Consider the following 15,055-nt stretch of genomic DNA (forward strand, 5'->3'; position numbering starts at 1 on the left):
GCAAGTCCAACACACTTGTTACACACTTGTTTGCCCAACAGCTATTTAAGACATAACTAGCTGTAAATAAAATCTGACCTCCCTTCCCCATTTTCTGAATTCTCTTTCTCTGACACTTGTAGTATTTGAATATTGGACATTTAATATTCATACTCTAATTTACATACTTTTGCTCCCTTCCATCTCTTTGTCTTACTGCTTTACTTTCTAGGAAATTTTCTTTATTCTGATTTTTCTGTTGAATTGTCCCCAAAGACTATAGAGAATCTGACTGTTAGATGATATTAAGAAGAGAAATGATACAATGAAAATTATTTTATTATATTTATTCTGGCTTTGGTGATCTCTCTCTCTCTTTCTCCCTTCCTAGAAATAATGAAGACAAAATTAAATACCTATTAAGAATTGGGTTTGAGTAATAGTGGTCATTTTAAAATATGTCCACAAATTCTTTAGCATTCCCTCCATTTGGTAGGCAGGGGCCAGGGACCACTCATCTCCTGAAGGACATCTTGATTGATTCCTTGTTTGACAATGATAAATAAAGCTGCTATAAACATCCATATGCAGGTTTTGTGTGGACAAGCATGTTCAAATTCTTTGGCTAAATACTAGGTGTAAGAATGAGGCCCTGGCCGGTTGGCTCAGTGGTAGAGCGTTGGCCTGGCGTGCAGAAGTCCCGGGTTCGATTCCCAGCCAGGGCACACAGGAGAAGTGCCCATCTGCTTCTCCACCCCTCCCCCTCTCCTTCCTCTCTGACTCTCTCTTCCCCTCCCGCAGCTGAGGCTCCATTGGAGCAAAGATGACCCGGGCGCTGGGGATGGCTCCTCAGCCTCTGCTCCAGGTGCTAGAGTGGCTCTGGTCACAACAGAGCGATGCCCCGGAGGGGCAGAACATCGCCCCCTGGTGGGCAGAGCGTCGCCCCCTGGTGGGCGTGTCGGGTGGATCCCAGTCGGGCGCATGTGGGAGACTCTCCCTGTTTCCGGCTTCAGAAAAATACAGAAAAAAAAAAAAAAAAAGAAGAATGAGACGGCACTCCATCACCAGATGTGCAGGCTTTATTAGAGGAGAAAGACCTGCTGGGCCACTCCTCCAGGAGAAGTGCACCGGGTTACAGACTAGGGGCGAGTTATATAGTGTTTGGGAGAGCCTGAGGGGATACTGAGGCAAAAGTCCTGGTATGTCCAGAATGCTCCTCTTTAGGGGGCTTTGAGCATGTGCGTGTTGAATCAAAAGTCTTGGTATGTCCGGAGCCCCTCCTTGGGGCAGCTTGTCAGCTTTTTGGAATTCCTCTGTCTCAGGGGCGATAGTCCAGTAAGGGTGAGGTCTGACAGATAAACGGAACATCAAAAGGGCAGTTTGGAATACACATATCTATCACTAAGGAGGATGATTGCTAACTTGTGTTATAAGAATATGTTTAGTTTACTAAGAATATACCAAACTGTCTTCTAAAGTGGCTGTACCATTTTCCATTTTCATAAGGAATGAATGAGAGTTCCTGAAATGTGAGCTTTTTAATATAGTATTTTTCTCTTTGGTTATAAAAGGAATTTTGAGACTGACTGAATGTGTTAATTTATAAAGTTACTCTCTGTATATAATATTTTAAATGTTATGCTGAGAAAAATGGTACAGAACAAACTTTGCAAGTTGAGAGATTGAGTATTCTAAGATAATAAATTAGCATTTTTGAAAACTGTTGAAGCAGAAAGATTAACTGAAATTTGATCTCCAAATAATTATTCACAGATAAATTGCACTGTGCTTAGGTATTTTTAAATTAAAAGTTAAAAATCAGCATTTTAGTCTGACCTATGCTGGCGCAGTGGATAAAGAGTCCACCTGGAATGCTGAGGTCGCCAGTTCGAAACCCTGGGCTTGCCTTGTCAAAGCACTATGGGAACTGATGCTTCTTGCTCCTCTACCTCCCCTTTTCTCTCTCTAAAAATGAATCAATTAAAAAAATCAGCATTTTACAGTAGACTTGATCAGAAAACAGTCTTAAAATATTGACCTCTGTTATAATGACTTTTTTCAACTGGTTGTAAAGTACTCCTTTGAGAGATTTAGCTATAACTGAGTATAGAACTAGTAGCTGCGGCTGCCATCACAGTCGCCTGGCTTGTGTAGGTTCGCATTTGATTCGGACAGACGGTAATGAAGCAATGGAGCCAAGAATTGGTGGGCCATTACCTTTAATCTAACTCGCACCCGGCGGACGAGAAATACACACAGCGGGAAAACACTTCCCTTTCCATTTAGGGCTCTCAAAGTCACTGACTCATCCAAGTATTCCTAGAATCAAAGGCCCCACCAGTCTTATTCACTTCTGTTTCCTATCTCCTTCTCTTTGCACAAACTAGCTTCTCCTTCAGCACTCCAACATCTTGGCTGCCTCTCCTCTGCAATGCTAGAGAACTGCTAGTGAGAGTCCGCGGTCTCCCTTATTTAATAGTGTAGAACTTAAAGCCTTTAAGCCAATATAGAAATAAGGAAGTCTCTGATACAAAGCCACTTATTTGAGGCATAATGGGATTCCTCATAAGAGTGCACCAACCTACATCATGCAACAGTCAAGGGTTTGGGGAAAAGCTTAGTTTTTAGAAGATCTTAGTATTAGAAGGGAGGGAAAGGCTTAGTCTTAAAACTAAGCCTTAGGCTATAACAACTCTGCCTGCTTACAGCCTGTCCCCCACACCTAATACAAACTATTATAAGTGAGCAAACATGTACATCATATTTACAAACTTATTTGACTTATACTGAGTCAAAGCTAAAATGAGCTAAATTTGAAAATTTAAAAATGAAGACTAAAAATTACAAACATATAATGTAATAAAGTAATTGTTAGATTTTTATTTATTCACTTTTGGAGAGAGGAGAGAGAGAGAGATAGAGAGAGAGAGAGAGAGAGAGAAAGGTGGGGGGGAGCAGGAAGCATCAACTCCCATATGTGCCTTGACCAGGCAAGTCAGGGGTTTTGAACCAGCAACCTCAGCATTCCAGGTTGATGCTTTATCCAATGCACCACCACAGGTCAGGCCAATTGTTAGATTTTTCACACATAAAAAGGATTGGAAAATGCCATGGAGAAACATAATTAACATCAAGAAGTACCCTTATGCAATTCATTTTCTGTTTCAGTAATGAAACTGTTTCTTTTATGATATTTTGTGTCTTTTTTTTTTTTTTTTTTAAATCAGAAACACTGAGACTTTGATTAAAGGTTAAGTGTCAGGGGCTGCCCTTTGTCACGTACCATTTTCAGAACTCTGGGAACTTTTTCTGGGCAAAGTAGCCCTTCCTCACCCTTCTTTATCCTACTCAGTTTCCGATGCCCTTCCCCAATAGGTCCCTGGAACCACTGCCATTGATGGTGGTTTGAAAGGCGAGGGAAGAGCCAAGGGAGATGACATTGGCATCTAGCCCACCACCCTTTCCGGTGGCTCTTTCTATTCAGCTTGGGGACACTTAGCCAGTAGTACTATCCCTTCAGATAAATTTTTGCACAAGAAAAAAGAACGTTTGAGAAGAACTACTTAGTGAGAGTTAATCACTGAAATCTCTTCATATTTTCTTTTCCACAAGGCAGGCCCAACTTGTGAGTTAATAGGAGAAAGTGAATCATTTCTATATTTGAACATGCATGAAGCCCTTAGTAGTCATCATTGACACCACTTCTCTGAACCCTGATTACACCTGATGACCTTCACCTAATATGTCCCTTGGAATTCCTGAGTCACGGTTTGTTTATGTTCCTGCTCTAGGAGCAAATTGCGGCACAGACCCAAACAAAATGACGCCAACGTGGTGAAGGAGGGGTCACGGTCGAAGGAAGCCAACCTAGTCACAGAAGTTCTGGGCGGGTGCAACTGAAGGAGCAAAAGGCAAACTGCAAGCACACAGGCCATTTCTGCACTGGCCAAAGAAATCCCTGCACCCTCATCTCCTCTTTCCTCAGATTCCAGATCCCAACCAGCTAGAAAAAGCTGGATTTTCTCCCTTGTGTGTTTGTTTTTGGGCCCAACCAAGAAACAGCGAGGGAGAGGGAAGAAAATAGCTTTAGAATATTGTTTTTTGGTTTGTTTTTAAAACCATCTTTAACGTCAGATTCTCCATAAAATAATACGTAAACACTGTTTCCGTTCGTACTGAACACTACTCAGGAAAAGGTTAGATAGGCTGAGGGCACACTAGAATCCACAGTGTGTTGGTTCACCCCTGCCCCGCGCGGTCCCCAACGCTGGGGGCGGGGCTGGAGGCGGGGCTCCGTGGCGTCACAATACCAACGCGCCACCGTGTTGTTTTTGTGTCCCCAGCTCTCGGGAAAAGCCACTGGGAATTCTTTACCTGGCCATCTCCAACCTGCAGAGGAGAAGACTCGAGATCCCTTCCGAAAGCTCAGCCACGCAGCGTTGCGACGGGAGCTGCCATTTCCCAAGGAACTCGGATACACCTTGAAATTTGGCGGAGGAAAACGGGACCAGAGAAACGCAATCGTCAGCGAGGGAGGCAGGCCCCGTCTGGGGATCTTAGACACCCTGCGATCCATCATGAAGTTCCAGTACAAGGAGGACCATCCCTTTGAGTATCGGAAAAAGGAAGGAGAAAAGATCCGGAAGAAATATCCGGACAGGGTCCCTGTGAGTTTAAGGGGAGCGGAAAGCGGGAGGGGAAGGGGTATATGGGAAGACGTGGGAGTCGTGATGGCTGCGCTAAGGCGCCGAGGAAAGCTGGTCCCTCAAATGACTTAACCCTGAACGCCCATCACTGCGAGAGGAGCCAGTGGAATGGCCCTTCAGACTGCGGATCTTAAAAACCCATGTCCCCAGGGCCCGTCCCCATCTTTGGAGCTGACCGCATCCTTAGAGAGGAGCCTACGTTTGAATGACTCAGCAGTATTCAGAGGCTGTGTAGGTTGGCAGGCGCTTAGAATAGTTAAGTGGCCCTTTTGTGCAAGAATGATTAAGTTGGGAGCTTACATTTGCTTCCTTTAAGATCGCAGGGAAATGGTTTGGGAATCTGTGATTTGCTCCCATAGATTTCTACCTTAGCTGGTTCTCCCTTAATCAAGTTGACTTTGGTCCTCATTGCTTTGGGTTTGGGAGGCGAAGGTTGGGAAGCCAGTGAATCTTTTCTTTTTTTTCTTTCCGTGAAGCTTGGAGGTGGTGGTTGGGGTTGGGGGGAGGTGCCACAAGACAGATCTGGCCCAGAAAACAAGGTCACGTTCTCTGCGCAACAGCCAAGTTGCCTCATTGTTGGCTCCCTGGCATGTGTGGGGACAGCCAGCCTTCTTCCGCTACTTGTTCTGATCAGATTGTAATTGGACACAATCAGTAAGGTCTGAGGCGTTTTTTTCTCGGTATTTGGACCGTGGGTAATGTAATGAAACTCGTACAGTCATTGAGGAGGAACGGAGGGTATCTTTCTGCATCCGGGCGTTTTTTTTTTTTTATTTTTTTTTATTTTATTTATTTTTTTTATTTATTCATTTTAGAAAGGAGAGAGAGAGGGGGAGAGAGAGAGAGAAGAAAGAGAAGGGGGGAGGAGCAGGAAGCATCAACTCCCATATGTGCCCTGACCAGGCAAGCCCAGGGTTTCGAACCAGCAACCTCAGCATTTTCAGGTCGACGCTCTATCCACTGCGCCACCACAGGTCAGGCCTGCATCCGGGCGTTTTTCCCATCACCCCTCCCCCACCACTTTCCTGGCTTTTCTTCTGTAGGCTGCACAACTGATTGGAACGCAGAAGACTTAAAAGTCTGAGTTAGAAGGAACAACGACCATTGGAATTTGGAGATGAAGGAGCAGACTTTAGATTGTACTGTTTATCTTCAGGCAGGGACATTAAAATAATGTTTCATATAATTTACAGGTAAAGAAATAGAGGTGATCTGACGTGCTTTCTTGACCCTGTGACACTCTTGGGCCTTCTCTCTCATCCTTATCTGTCATGGTCTCACAGCTACCAGAGTAATCTGGGCCTTAGGCCAGGGGCTTTGAGGAGTTCTTTTCCTTTAGGAGGAGGAGACACGAGGGCTGTTCATTTTCTGGGAATTGCACACAAAAAGGATCCTTCATTAATAACTTGGTTGGTATCTGGGCCTTAGATGACTGCTTTGAAAGTTTCTCCCAATTCTAGAGATCTTCTACTCTCTTATAATAACATTTAAAAGTGACAGTTAACTTTTATTGATAGTTTACCTTGTACTTGAGCATATTACCAGTGTTCTGTCTAGAGTCTTTCACTCTATTTATAGTCACCCTTACACCATTATTCCTTTTCTACAGATGAAAGTTATGGAGCACAGGGAATGAAGTAACTCCCTAAAGGTTTCTTTCACGTGGATAGTTTGTGGCTGAGTGGGGATTGCAGTTCTGCTGTCCAGCCCTTCAGGCTGTAATGTTTCTCAATTTCTAATACAGTTCTATTAGAATTAAGTGTGTATTGTGTACCTCACACTGTGAGGTGCTGGAAATAGGAAGAGAAATGAACTGTTACTTCCCTCAAGAGTTCAGAGTAGTACGAAGCTCTGTTCCAGAAGCACTATGTAAGTTACAAACTCTAAAACGTACCTAAATCTACACTGTTCACAAAAATTAGGGGATCAGGGAAAGTGCAGACACTCCAATATTTTCAGCCTTTTGTATAGTGCATTTTCACCAATGAAATAAAAGTTGGTTTTGCATCTCATTTGCATAATCAAACAACTTTCTTTGACTTATTGTTTGCTTCTCTGATGTTCTTGTTTAATAAAAAAATCAAATGCTTTTATTATCACTTCATATTCATTTTGAAATATCCCCTAATTTTTGTGAGCAGTATAGTTCAAATTCCCATGTTTCCTTAAAACCAGGCCCTTTCCATTTCAATAATTTACATGTATTCACCTAGAATATTTTAGCTAAGTCTCCTTATTTTCCTGTTTGTAGTCTGGTGTTAAATGTTTTACAAAATTGTATAATTTATAAGCCATTAGGACCATCACTCAGATCTCATGATACCTCCAGTTATGTTTAACTGATGAGAAGCTTCTCAGCTGCTCCTCAGGTACTCAGCCTGTGACATTCTATTTGTGACGCAGGAAAAAGAGCTCTGCTGAGTTCTGAGATATGGTTCCAGTTTGGGGCAGAATCCTTTTTCTTACTTCACTTAAATGTTCTGTTCGCAAAAGAAAGGGGTTAGAGTAAATGATTTCCAAAGTCTGTAACAGCTGGACCATTAGTGTTAAAGCAGTACTGTACCCAGACTGCTCACATACCTCAAACTTATCCCCAACATTAATTCTAGAGCTGCCACACCTGAGGAGGTAAGCTTTACCTCCAGAGAGGAGAGTTTCAAGACTTCTTAAAATGATCATCATAGCTACAGTGTATATGAAAACCTGCAACATTGCAGGAAACTGTTAGGCACAGGTTGTCTATTCTTTTAAATTGACAAACAGCGCCAAGGAATATTTAGCCACATTTCATTTCACAGATGAGAAAAACAGAACCAAACAGGAAAAGCCTCTGGCCCAGGCAGACACGAGGATATAACGGCAGGGGCATGGGGTGCATGCCCTGGGCCCTGACTTCTGAAGGCCCTGCAAAACTCCAACTTGACACTTTTATTCTAATGACACCAAGTTTGGTTTATTATGTGCAATTTTAACATCAATAGTATTGTACATAATATTTTTTATTTATTTAAATATGGTTAACAGTATTTTTATTTTTCCTGTCTCTCTTTTTAAGGGGCCCAATATTTTCTCTGCGCGCCCGGGGCCTCATCCAACCTTAATCTGCCTCTGGGCTCAGGGCTCACTGTCAGCGAGTAGTATAGAGTTGGATTCCTGGAAACTTGAATGTATTCTGTTAAACCGAAACTTGACCCCTCCCCTTCCTTTTCCTCTGCCAACCCTTAACTTCCATGCTGATGTCTTCTTTGCAGTTGGCTTTATTGCTCTTTTCCTGCTCCCTTGTGATTTCCTTCTCTTACTGATCAGAGCTGGAGCTGCCAGGTTTCAGAGCTCTGTGTCCTGTTTCTGTTTGGATTTTATTAACATGCTGTCTCCTGTCCCTCCTCATTGTTGAGCCTTCATTGATCTCTCCCTGAAGCTCTTCCTACATTTTCTTTTTTAATTTCTGATTCACATAATCACGACTCTAGTTTTTATTTTAATTTTAAGTGTTATCATGTTTCTCTGGTCTTAATGGTACAGGATTCTTTTTCCTTGTGTACATGCGATAAATTTTTCACTATTTTTTTTTAAATTAGAAATTAAATTTACTGGGGTGAAGCACTTAACCTCTTCTGGTTTACTTATGCTAAGTGAAATAAGTAAATCAGAAAAAAAACTAGGTTTTTCACTTTGTTTGTGACAGAGATAGAGAGAGGGACAGACAGACAGGAAGGGAGAGAGGTGAGAAGCATCAATTTTTTGACACGGCTCCTTAGTTAGTTGTTCATTGATTGCTTTCTCATATGTGCCTTGACTAGGGGGCTACAGCAGACCGAATGACCCCTTGCTCAAGCCAGCGACCTTGGGCTCAAGGTGGTGAGCCTTGCTCAAACCAGATGAGCCTGCGCTCAAGCTGGCGACCTCAAGGTTTCTGAGCCTGGGTCCTCCGCATCCCAGTGTGACACTATCCACTGAGCCACCACCTAGTCAGGGAGTTTTTCACTATTTTAATCGGTCTCTTTAAATTCAAAAGCTTCAGACTCCTCCAAGCCAATCTTTATATTTAAATACTACTGTATAATTTACAAAGCATTTTCACATAAAGTTTTATGGATTACCCAAGTTCACTGTATCAATATCATAACTTTATAAAGGAGGTGCTGGAAAGTTACTACCTTCCTTTTACTCATTGCATGCTGAAGCTTAGAGAGGTTAAGTAATGTGTTCAAGATCACACAGCTGCTAGGGATACTTGTCCAGTGTTTATTTCTGCTTTAACTTTCTTATATTTCCTGGATCCTCTATCTAGGATGATGAAATTTTCTCAACTAAAAAAATCTAAAGCTCATGGTTTTATAATAGATTCTAAATATTTAAAATGTATATATAATATAATAAACATAATTTTTAAATTTATAGATACTAAATATATTTCTATAAAATTTATATAATTTAGCCTGACCTGTGGTGGCGCAGTGGATAAAGCGTTGACCTGGAAATGCTGAGGTCGCTGGTTCGAAACCCTGGGCTTGCCTAGTCAAGGCACATATGGGAGTTGATGCTTCCAGCTTCTCCCCCCCTTATCTCTCTCTGTCTCTCTCTCTCTTCTCTCTCTCTCTCCTCTCTAAAATGAATAAATTTAAAAAAAATTAAAAAAAATTTATATAATTTAAATTTAAATGTTATTTCAATATTAAATTTTAAATATATAAATTAATTTTATACATTTAAATGCATAAAGTGTTTAATTTTTACATTTTCTTTTTTTATTACAGAAATCAAATATCTTTTTAAACCTTCAAGTATTACAAATATAGACATTGAAAGTCTCTTGAAATTCTAACATAATCAATATTGATAAGTGGGTTATTATATTGGTATGTTACAGAATATTATACTCTAAGAACTATTTTACTACTTACTTTTTTTACTTAATATAATAATGTCTTGAATTTCTTTTTGTGGTCATTCTCAAAAAATATTTATAGCTTTAATAAATGGCATTCATAATAAAGAAAACTAGTAGTTTCTCTGGACAATGTGAGAAAGCCAGGCAATCTTAATGCTTTAAGTCAATACTAGAAAGCATATATTCTATAATATACTTACAGGTAACTTGTAATTGCTTAACATCAAGGTTCTTTTTACTTTCCGTCACATGTCCTCTCCATCCCCTTTTTATTGCAGCTTTACTAAGGAAGTTCATTTCTCTATACATTTATAAGAGAGACTAAGAAATTTCAAAAATGTTGGTGGGACTCGTCAAACTCACTTTAGATGGAGGAACTGTAGGACGTAGAGTGGAAAATACTAGATTGGTTTCTGTAGTTTTCATTTCCCACTCTCTGCTTCTCCTTCTAGGTGATCGTGGAGAAGGCTCCTAAGGCCAGGGTGCCTGATCTGGACAAGAGGAAGTACCTAGTGCCCTCTGACCTCACTGGTAATGCTCTTCCTTCCCTTGACCCTTCCTTCCACGGCAAAGCATTCCCAGTTCTTCCTGCACGCATGAGACTGTGGGGCTGAGAAAGTAGGGTTGAAGAAAGTGAGTGGGATTCTCCAGGGAGTTAGGTGATTAAAAAATGGTGATACTGTATATATGTCCTCACCACCAGTTTCTTTAAGTATTTCTCATCCTAGTGCCTCGTGTGATTTAGACACAGCAAAGGGCAAAACACTGAAAGAGAAGATCAGATGTCCATTATTTGAACCACTTAGTATCAGCTTTGTTCCTGGGATGTCAATTTATTACCAAAGGAGAATCAGACGAGTTTCTTGCAAGGATCACATTTTAGAGATTCTCAAATGAATACCTTGTCTCCTCAAGCGACATTTTTGTTGTTGTTGTTGTTAATATGTTTATTTATTTATTTATTACAGGGACAGAGAGAGAGAGAGGGATAGATAGGGACAGACAGGAACAGAGAGAGATGAGAAGCATCAATCATCAGTTTTTTGTTGAGACACCTTAGTTCATTGATTGCTTTCTCATATGTGCCTTGACCACGGGCCTTCAGCAGACTGAGTAACCCCTTGCTCGAGCCAGCGACCTTGAGTCCAAGCTGGTGAGCTTTTTGCTCAAGCCAGATGAGCCCGCGCTCAAGCTGGTGACCTTGAGGTCTCGAACCTGGGTCCTCGGCATGCCAATCTGACGCTCTATTCACTGCGCCACCGCCTGGTCAGGCTGTTAATATGTTTTATAGATGCTGTTTGGAATTGCATTGAGGGTATATTCATTCTTCACCTTGATCCTTTGTGGAATAGTCATTGCATCCAGAAGACACTGGAAAGATTTTGTAGATGTGTTTGCTCCAGAGTTATTAGGTTTAAATATTAGCCTTGTAGAACTTTTTCAGTGTGCTCTGTAAAAGGGAAAGCATTGACCTCCACTAATTGTCCCAACATTGGGATTAGTGATGGTGCTGAGATTACTGGAGTCCTGAATACTTCTTCCCATGACTACTTTGTCTTAGGACAGAAGTGTTTTGAAATTAGACTTAGACAATAGTGAATGTTTCAGTATGGATATACGTGGTGTTTCCTCAAAGTCATCCTCAGGCTTTCAGTGGATATGCCAACATTTAGTCTGAAATTGAATAAAGTATAGGAAGTTCCTATTTTCTGAAGAATAAAACTGGCATGTCAGGGAATATGAGACTTCTTTGAGTTGCACTTTATTTCTACTCCAGTGTAGAACAGCACTGGAGTCTGCTCAGATGGCAAACGTGGTACCGGACAGGGAACTGGCGTAGCAGAATTTTTTTCTGGGTCTTACCCTTCACCTAAACCCTTGTGTTCTACCCTCTTGTCTTTCTTTTTTATAACCTTCCTTTATCCAGTTGGCCAGTTCTACTTCTTAATCCGGAAGAGGATCCACCTGAGACCAGAGGACGCCTTATTCTTCTTTGTCAACAACACTATCCCTCCCACTAGCGCAACCATGGGCCAGCTGTATGAGGTAATGGTCCTGGTCACAACAATGCCGACAGGTCTGGTGTTCTCCAGCTTTTGTTCCAGTGCAGTTTGATAACACACCTGGGAAGTGGAGCAGGAGGTGTTGTCTGTCAGGATCCTCTTACCCACTGCAGTGTGAGGCTCTGGGAGATTAGATCCCTCTTGTCCTCCGGGGGTGGAGCAGCTAGCTTCTAGAGTCAGTCTTTTTGAATTCTCTTTTTAGTCCTGCCTTGCTAGAGGATTTTAACAGGGAATTGTCTTTATTGAAACAGCAGGAAGTAGTTTCTGATTGTGAAAATTTCAAATAAACTGAAATTTAAAATTGAGGCAAAATCTTTAAATTGTCCTAACAGATAAACTCAGCTGGAGAGAATAATTAATGTGACTTTATTTGGTTTCATTGGTAAACTGTCAGAACCTAATCTGAGAAAACTATAGTAAAGGACCTTATCATGCTATGTCATCTAAGAGTGTGACTGTTAGTCCTTAAAGGATTTCACACAAGAGGCTGTCTCCTTGTACTCCATTTGTGAGTTAAATAAGCTTCTAAACTAATTTTTATCCCATAGCATTTATTACTTATTAGTGTATATTTCAATATGTATGTTGTGTTGTATCTATCTTTAGGTGGGCAAGTTGGGTTGCTAGAGTGAGCTTTAAAGGTAAGGACTATGCCCTAGGCCAGTGGTCGGCAAACTCATTAGTCAGCAGAGCCAAATATCAACAGTACAATGATTGAAATTTCTTTTGAGAGCCAAGTTTTTTAAACTATATAGGTAGGTACATTCCTTATCAAGGTAGCGCCCGCACGTGGTATTATGTGGCAGAGCCACACTCAAGGGGCCAAAGAGCTGCAGTTTGCCGACCAGAGCCCTAGGCATATTTGCATCTCTGGTAGTATTTGCGTGATATTTTCCAGGTAGGTTTTCTGTGAACTCAGAGTTGAATTCCAGCCAATTCTGCATGTTCTTTGTTCCTTCTTTTAATGGGGTCTATGCTAACTTCCATGTCTACTTCACAAGGTTAGGTGAGGCTGAGTCCTGGCGATAAGATTGTGTTTTCTAATCTGTTCTCTTATCTCTTTCCCTAGGACAACCATGAGGAAGACTATTTTCTGTATGTGGCCTACAGTGATGAGAGTGTGTATGGGAAGTGAGTGGTGGAGCCCAGCAGATGGGAGCACCTGGACTAGGGGGTAGGGGGAGGGGCGTGTGTCAGACTTGGGGAAGAGAAGGGGGGCTCCCACCATGGAGGAGACAGAAAGTGAAGACATCTGGAAACACTTCACCATACACATCGTCATCATATTTTCACCTGCTCAATTGATACTTTTTGTTGCTTCCTCAGCCCAGGGAGAAAGCATATCAGGACAGAGCTGTTGGATTAGCTTTGCTCGAGGATGGAGATGATAGAATTTCACAGCATTGCTGTGAATTAATTTGTGTGTGTTTTGTCTTGTTTTTAATGGAAGAGTCAGGAAGCAGGCACGTTGGGGCCAGAGCTGATTGCGGACCAGCATCTACTTCCTGCTTTCCTCTCTGGGCAGAGATTCCCTCTTTGACATTTGCACAGATAGGGGAAGGGGGTCGGAATGTTTTAGGACTAATGGCAGTGGACCATTACTGGGGACCAAAAGAGACATATTGTAATTAAAACATTGTGCCCATCTCTCCTATCATCACACCTCTCCTCCTCCTCTTCACACCTCCTCCCCTCACCCTGGTCATAATGTCACACATACACATCACAGTGCCACCCCAGTGGTGATGGTAGACACCGGACAGAACATTTAGATGGAGCTCTTTTGGAAAATAGGCCAACTGTGAAGGATGTTGTGGTTATAAAGGTAGTTTTGATCGAATTAACTGGAACTGATGAAGTATTGCACATCTCTGCCTAACCTGCTCTCTGGTGCCCCTCATCCCACACCTACCTTGGACTTCAGTGAGCCTCAGCCGTTTCCAGTTACAGACTCGGGGTGTCCTCCCTCCCACTGTCCCTGCAGTCTCACACGCACAGATATGCTAACTGACGGCCAGCTGCTTCCCTCCTTGGGTTTTCATTTACTGCAGCTGCTAGTTAGAAAAGTTTGAAGGGATGACTTTTAGTAATTTGGGGATTCTGTTGATTCTGATTATTTTCACTTTAGGGGTTCTGGGTGGGGTGGGGAGCAGGACTTGCACTCAGACATGACATTTCAGTTCATCTCTGCTAATGGAAAGGGTCCTTCCTGTGGGGGGGAACCTCTCGATCTTGTCAAGCTGCAGGTTCTTGTGTAATGTGTAATGAAATTTATGGCGTCAGGCCATGGAAATAAAGGAATTGCAATCTTAAAAACCCGCCACGAGTTCAGAACTGCTGCCTTCATTTAGTATGTGTTAGAGTGGATGGCAGATGGAACCTCTGAGCAGACAGTGCTGAGTGGGGTGGCTGTTCGCAGTGTTTGCTCACATGTGGTCACATGTATACATGTTTACTGACCAGGAGTTACCGTCCAAAGGTGAATGTGGAGGGGTAGTGTGTCAAGTGCGTTGATGGTATGTGTGTAATTTTCTTCCCTGAAGAGAAATGCTTTGTCACTGCTTTATGTGATTTTCAAAGCTGAGGGAGGAGACCGCCCACAGCAGACTATAGGGGGTGGAATTGAGGATGTGCTTATTAAAACTGCAGATACCTAAGCCTTGTCCCAGATTTCGCCCACTCAGAATCAGAGAATCAGTGTAGGCGCCTGCATGGCTCATCTCATGATTCTGCTGCACACCGAAGTTGGAGAAGCATTTCCCTGTGTACAGCTGTTTTTACTCCCAAGGCCCAACCGAATATATTCTCTCCACATCTTGGTCAGTTTGAGGCCAAAGCAGAAGAGGCACCTAGGTAAGCCCTGAGGTCACACAAGCGGGATGTCTTCTGACCATGTGAGTTCTTCAGTCAGGGACCAATATGTGGGTGGTGGAAGTTAGTAGACAATGAAAGACAGTAGAAACTGCTTTTAGAACTAAAACCAGTCTTTGACCCTCTAATAATTTCTTGCATCCGTATCCCCAAGTGGTGTCTACCTTCATAGTTTTATGGAATATATTAGTCACCATAAAGGAAGTAGGTTATTATAAAGGGTCCATGACAGGTATTAGAGTCACCATAAAGAAAGTTATAATAAAGGGTCCATGACAGGATCCCACCCACCACTAAACCATGCCTAGTGTACTGACTGAGAAAGTTCCATCAGGATTGAGGGGAGGAAGATGCCCAATCCCAACAAGCACCACACGGAAAAAGCTCTAAGGGATTTTGCTATTGACATCAAAGTACTGAAAATGGACACGGACAAAAAATAGATCTTTCTGCTAAAGCTGATATTTGAATTAAGATGTGAATTATATTTTGAAGCTAGTAGACACTGCCTAGAAATGAGATAGACGGATGTTTTAAGTAAAAGG

At 42.1% G+C, this 15,055-nt stretch overlaps 1 protein-coding gene across 1 annotated transcript; it reads left to right on the plus strand.

Annotated features, from left to right (window-relative positions):
• Positions 1-3,989: 3,989 nt before the first annotated feature.
• On the plus strand, positions 3,990-13,958 carry GABARAPL1 (GABA type A receptor associated protein like 1). Its single transcript, XM_066264230.1, has 5 exons — positions 3,990-4,008; positions 4,323-4,646; positions 10,029-10,107; positions 11,504-11,622; positions 12,709-13,958. Exons 2-5 carry the CDS (start codon positions 4,557-4,559, stop codon positions 12,772-12,774), a joined length of 354 nt encoding a protein of 117 aa, XP_066120327.1. The 5' UTR covers positions 3,990-4,008; positions 4,323-4,556; the 3' UTR covers positions 12,775-13,958.
• The last annotated feature ends 1,097 nt before the right edge of the window (positions 13,959-15,055 follow it).

The sequence above is a fragment of the Saccopteryx bilineata genome, chromosome 1 (genome assembly GCF_036850765.1).
Source record: "Saccopteryx bilineata isolate mSacBil1 chromosome 1, mSacBil1_pri_phased_curated, whole genome shotgun sequence".
In the NCBI taxonomy this organism is placed as follows: domain Eukaryota; kingdom Metazoa; phylum Chordata; class Mammalia; order Chiroptera; family Emballonuridae; genus Saccopteryx; species Saccopteryx bilineata.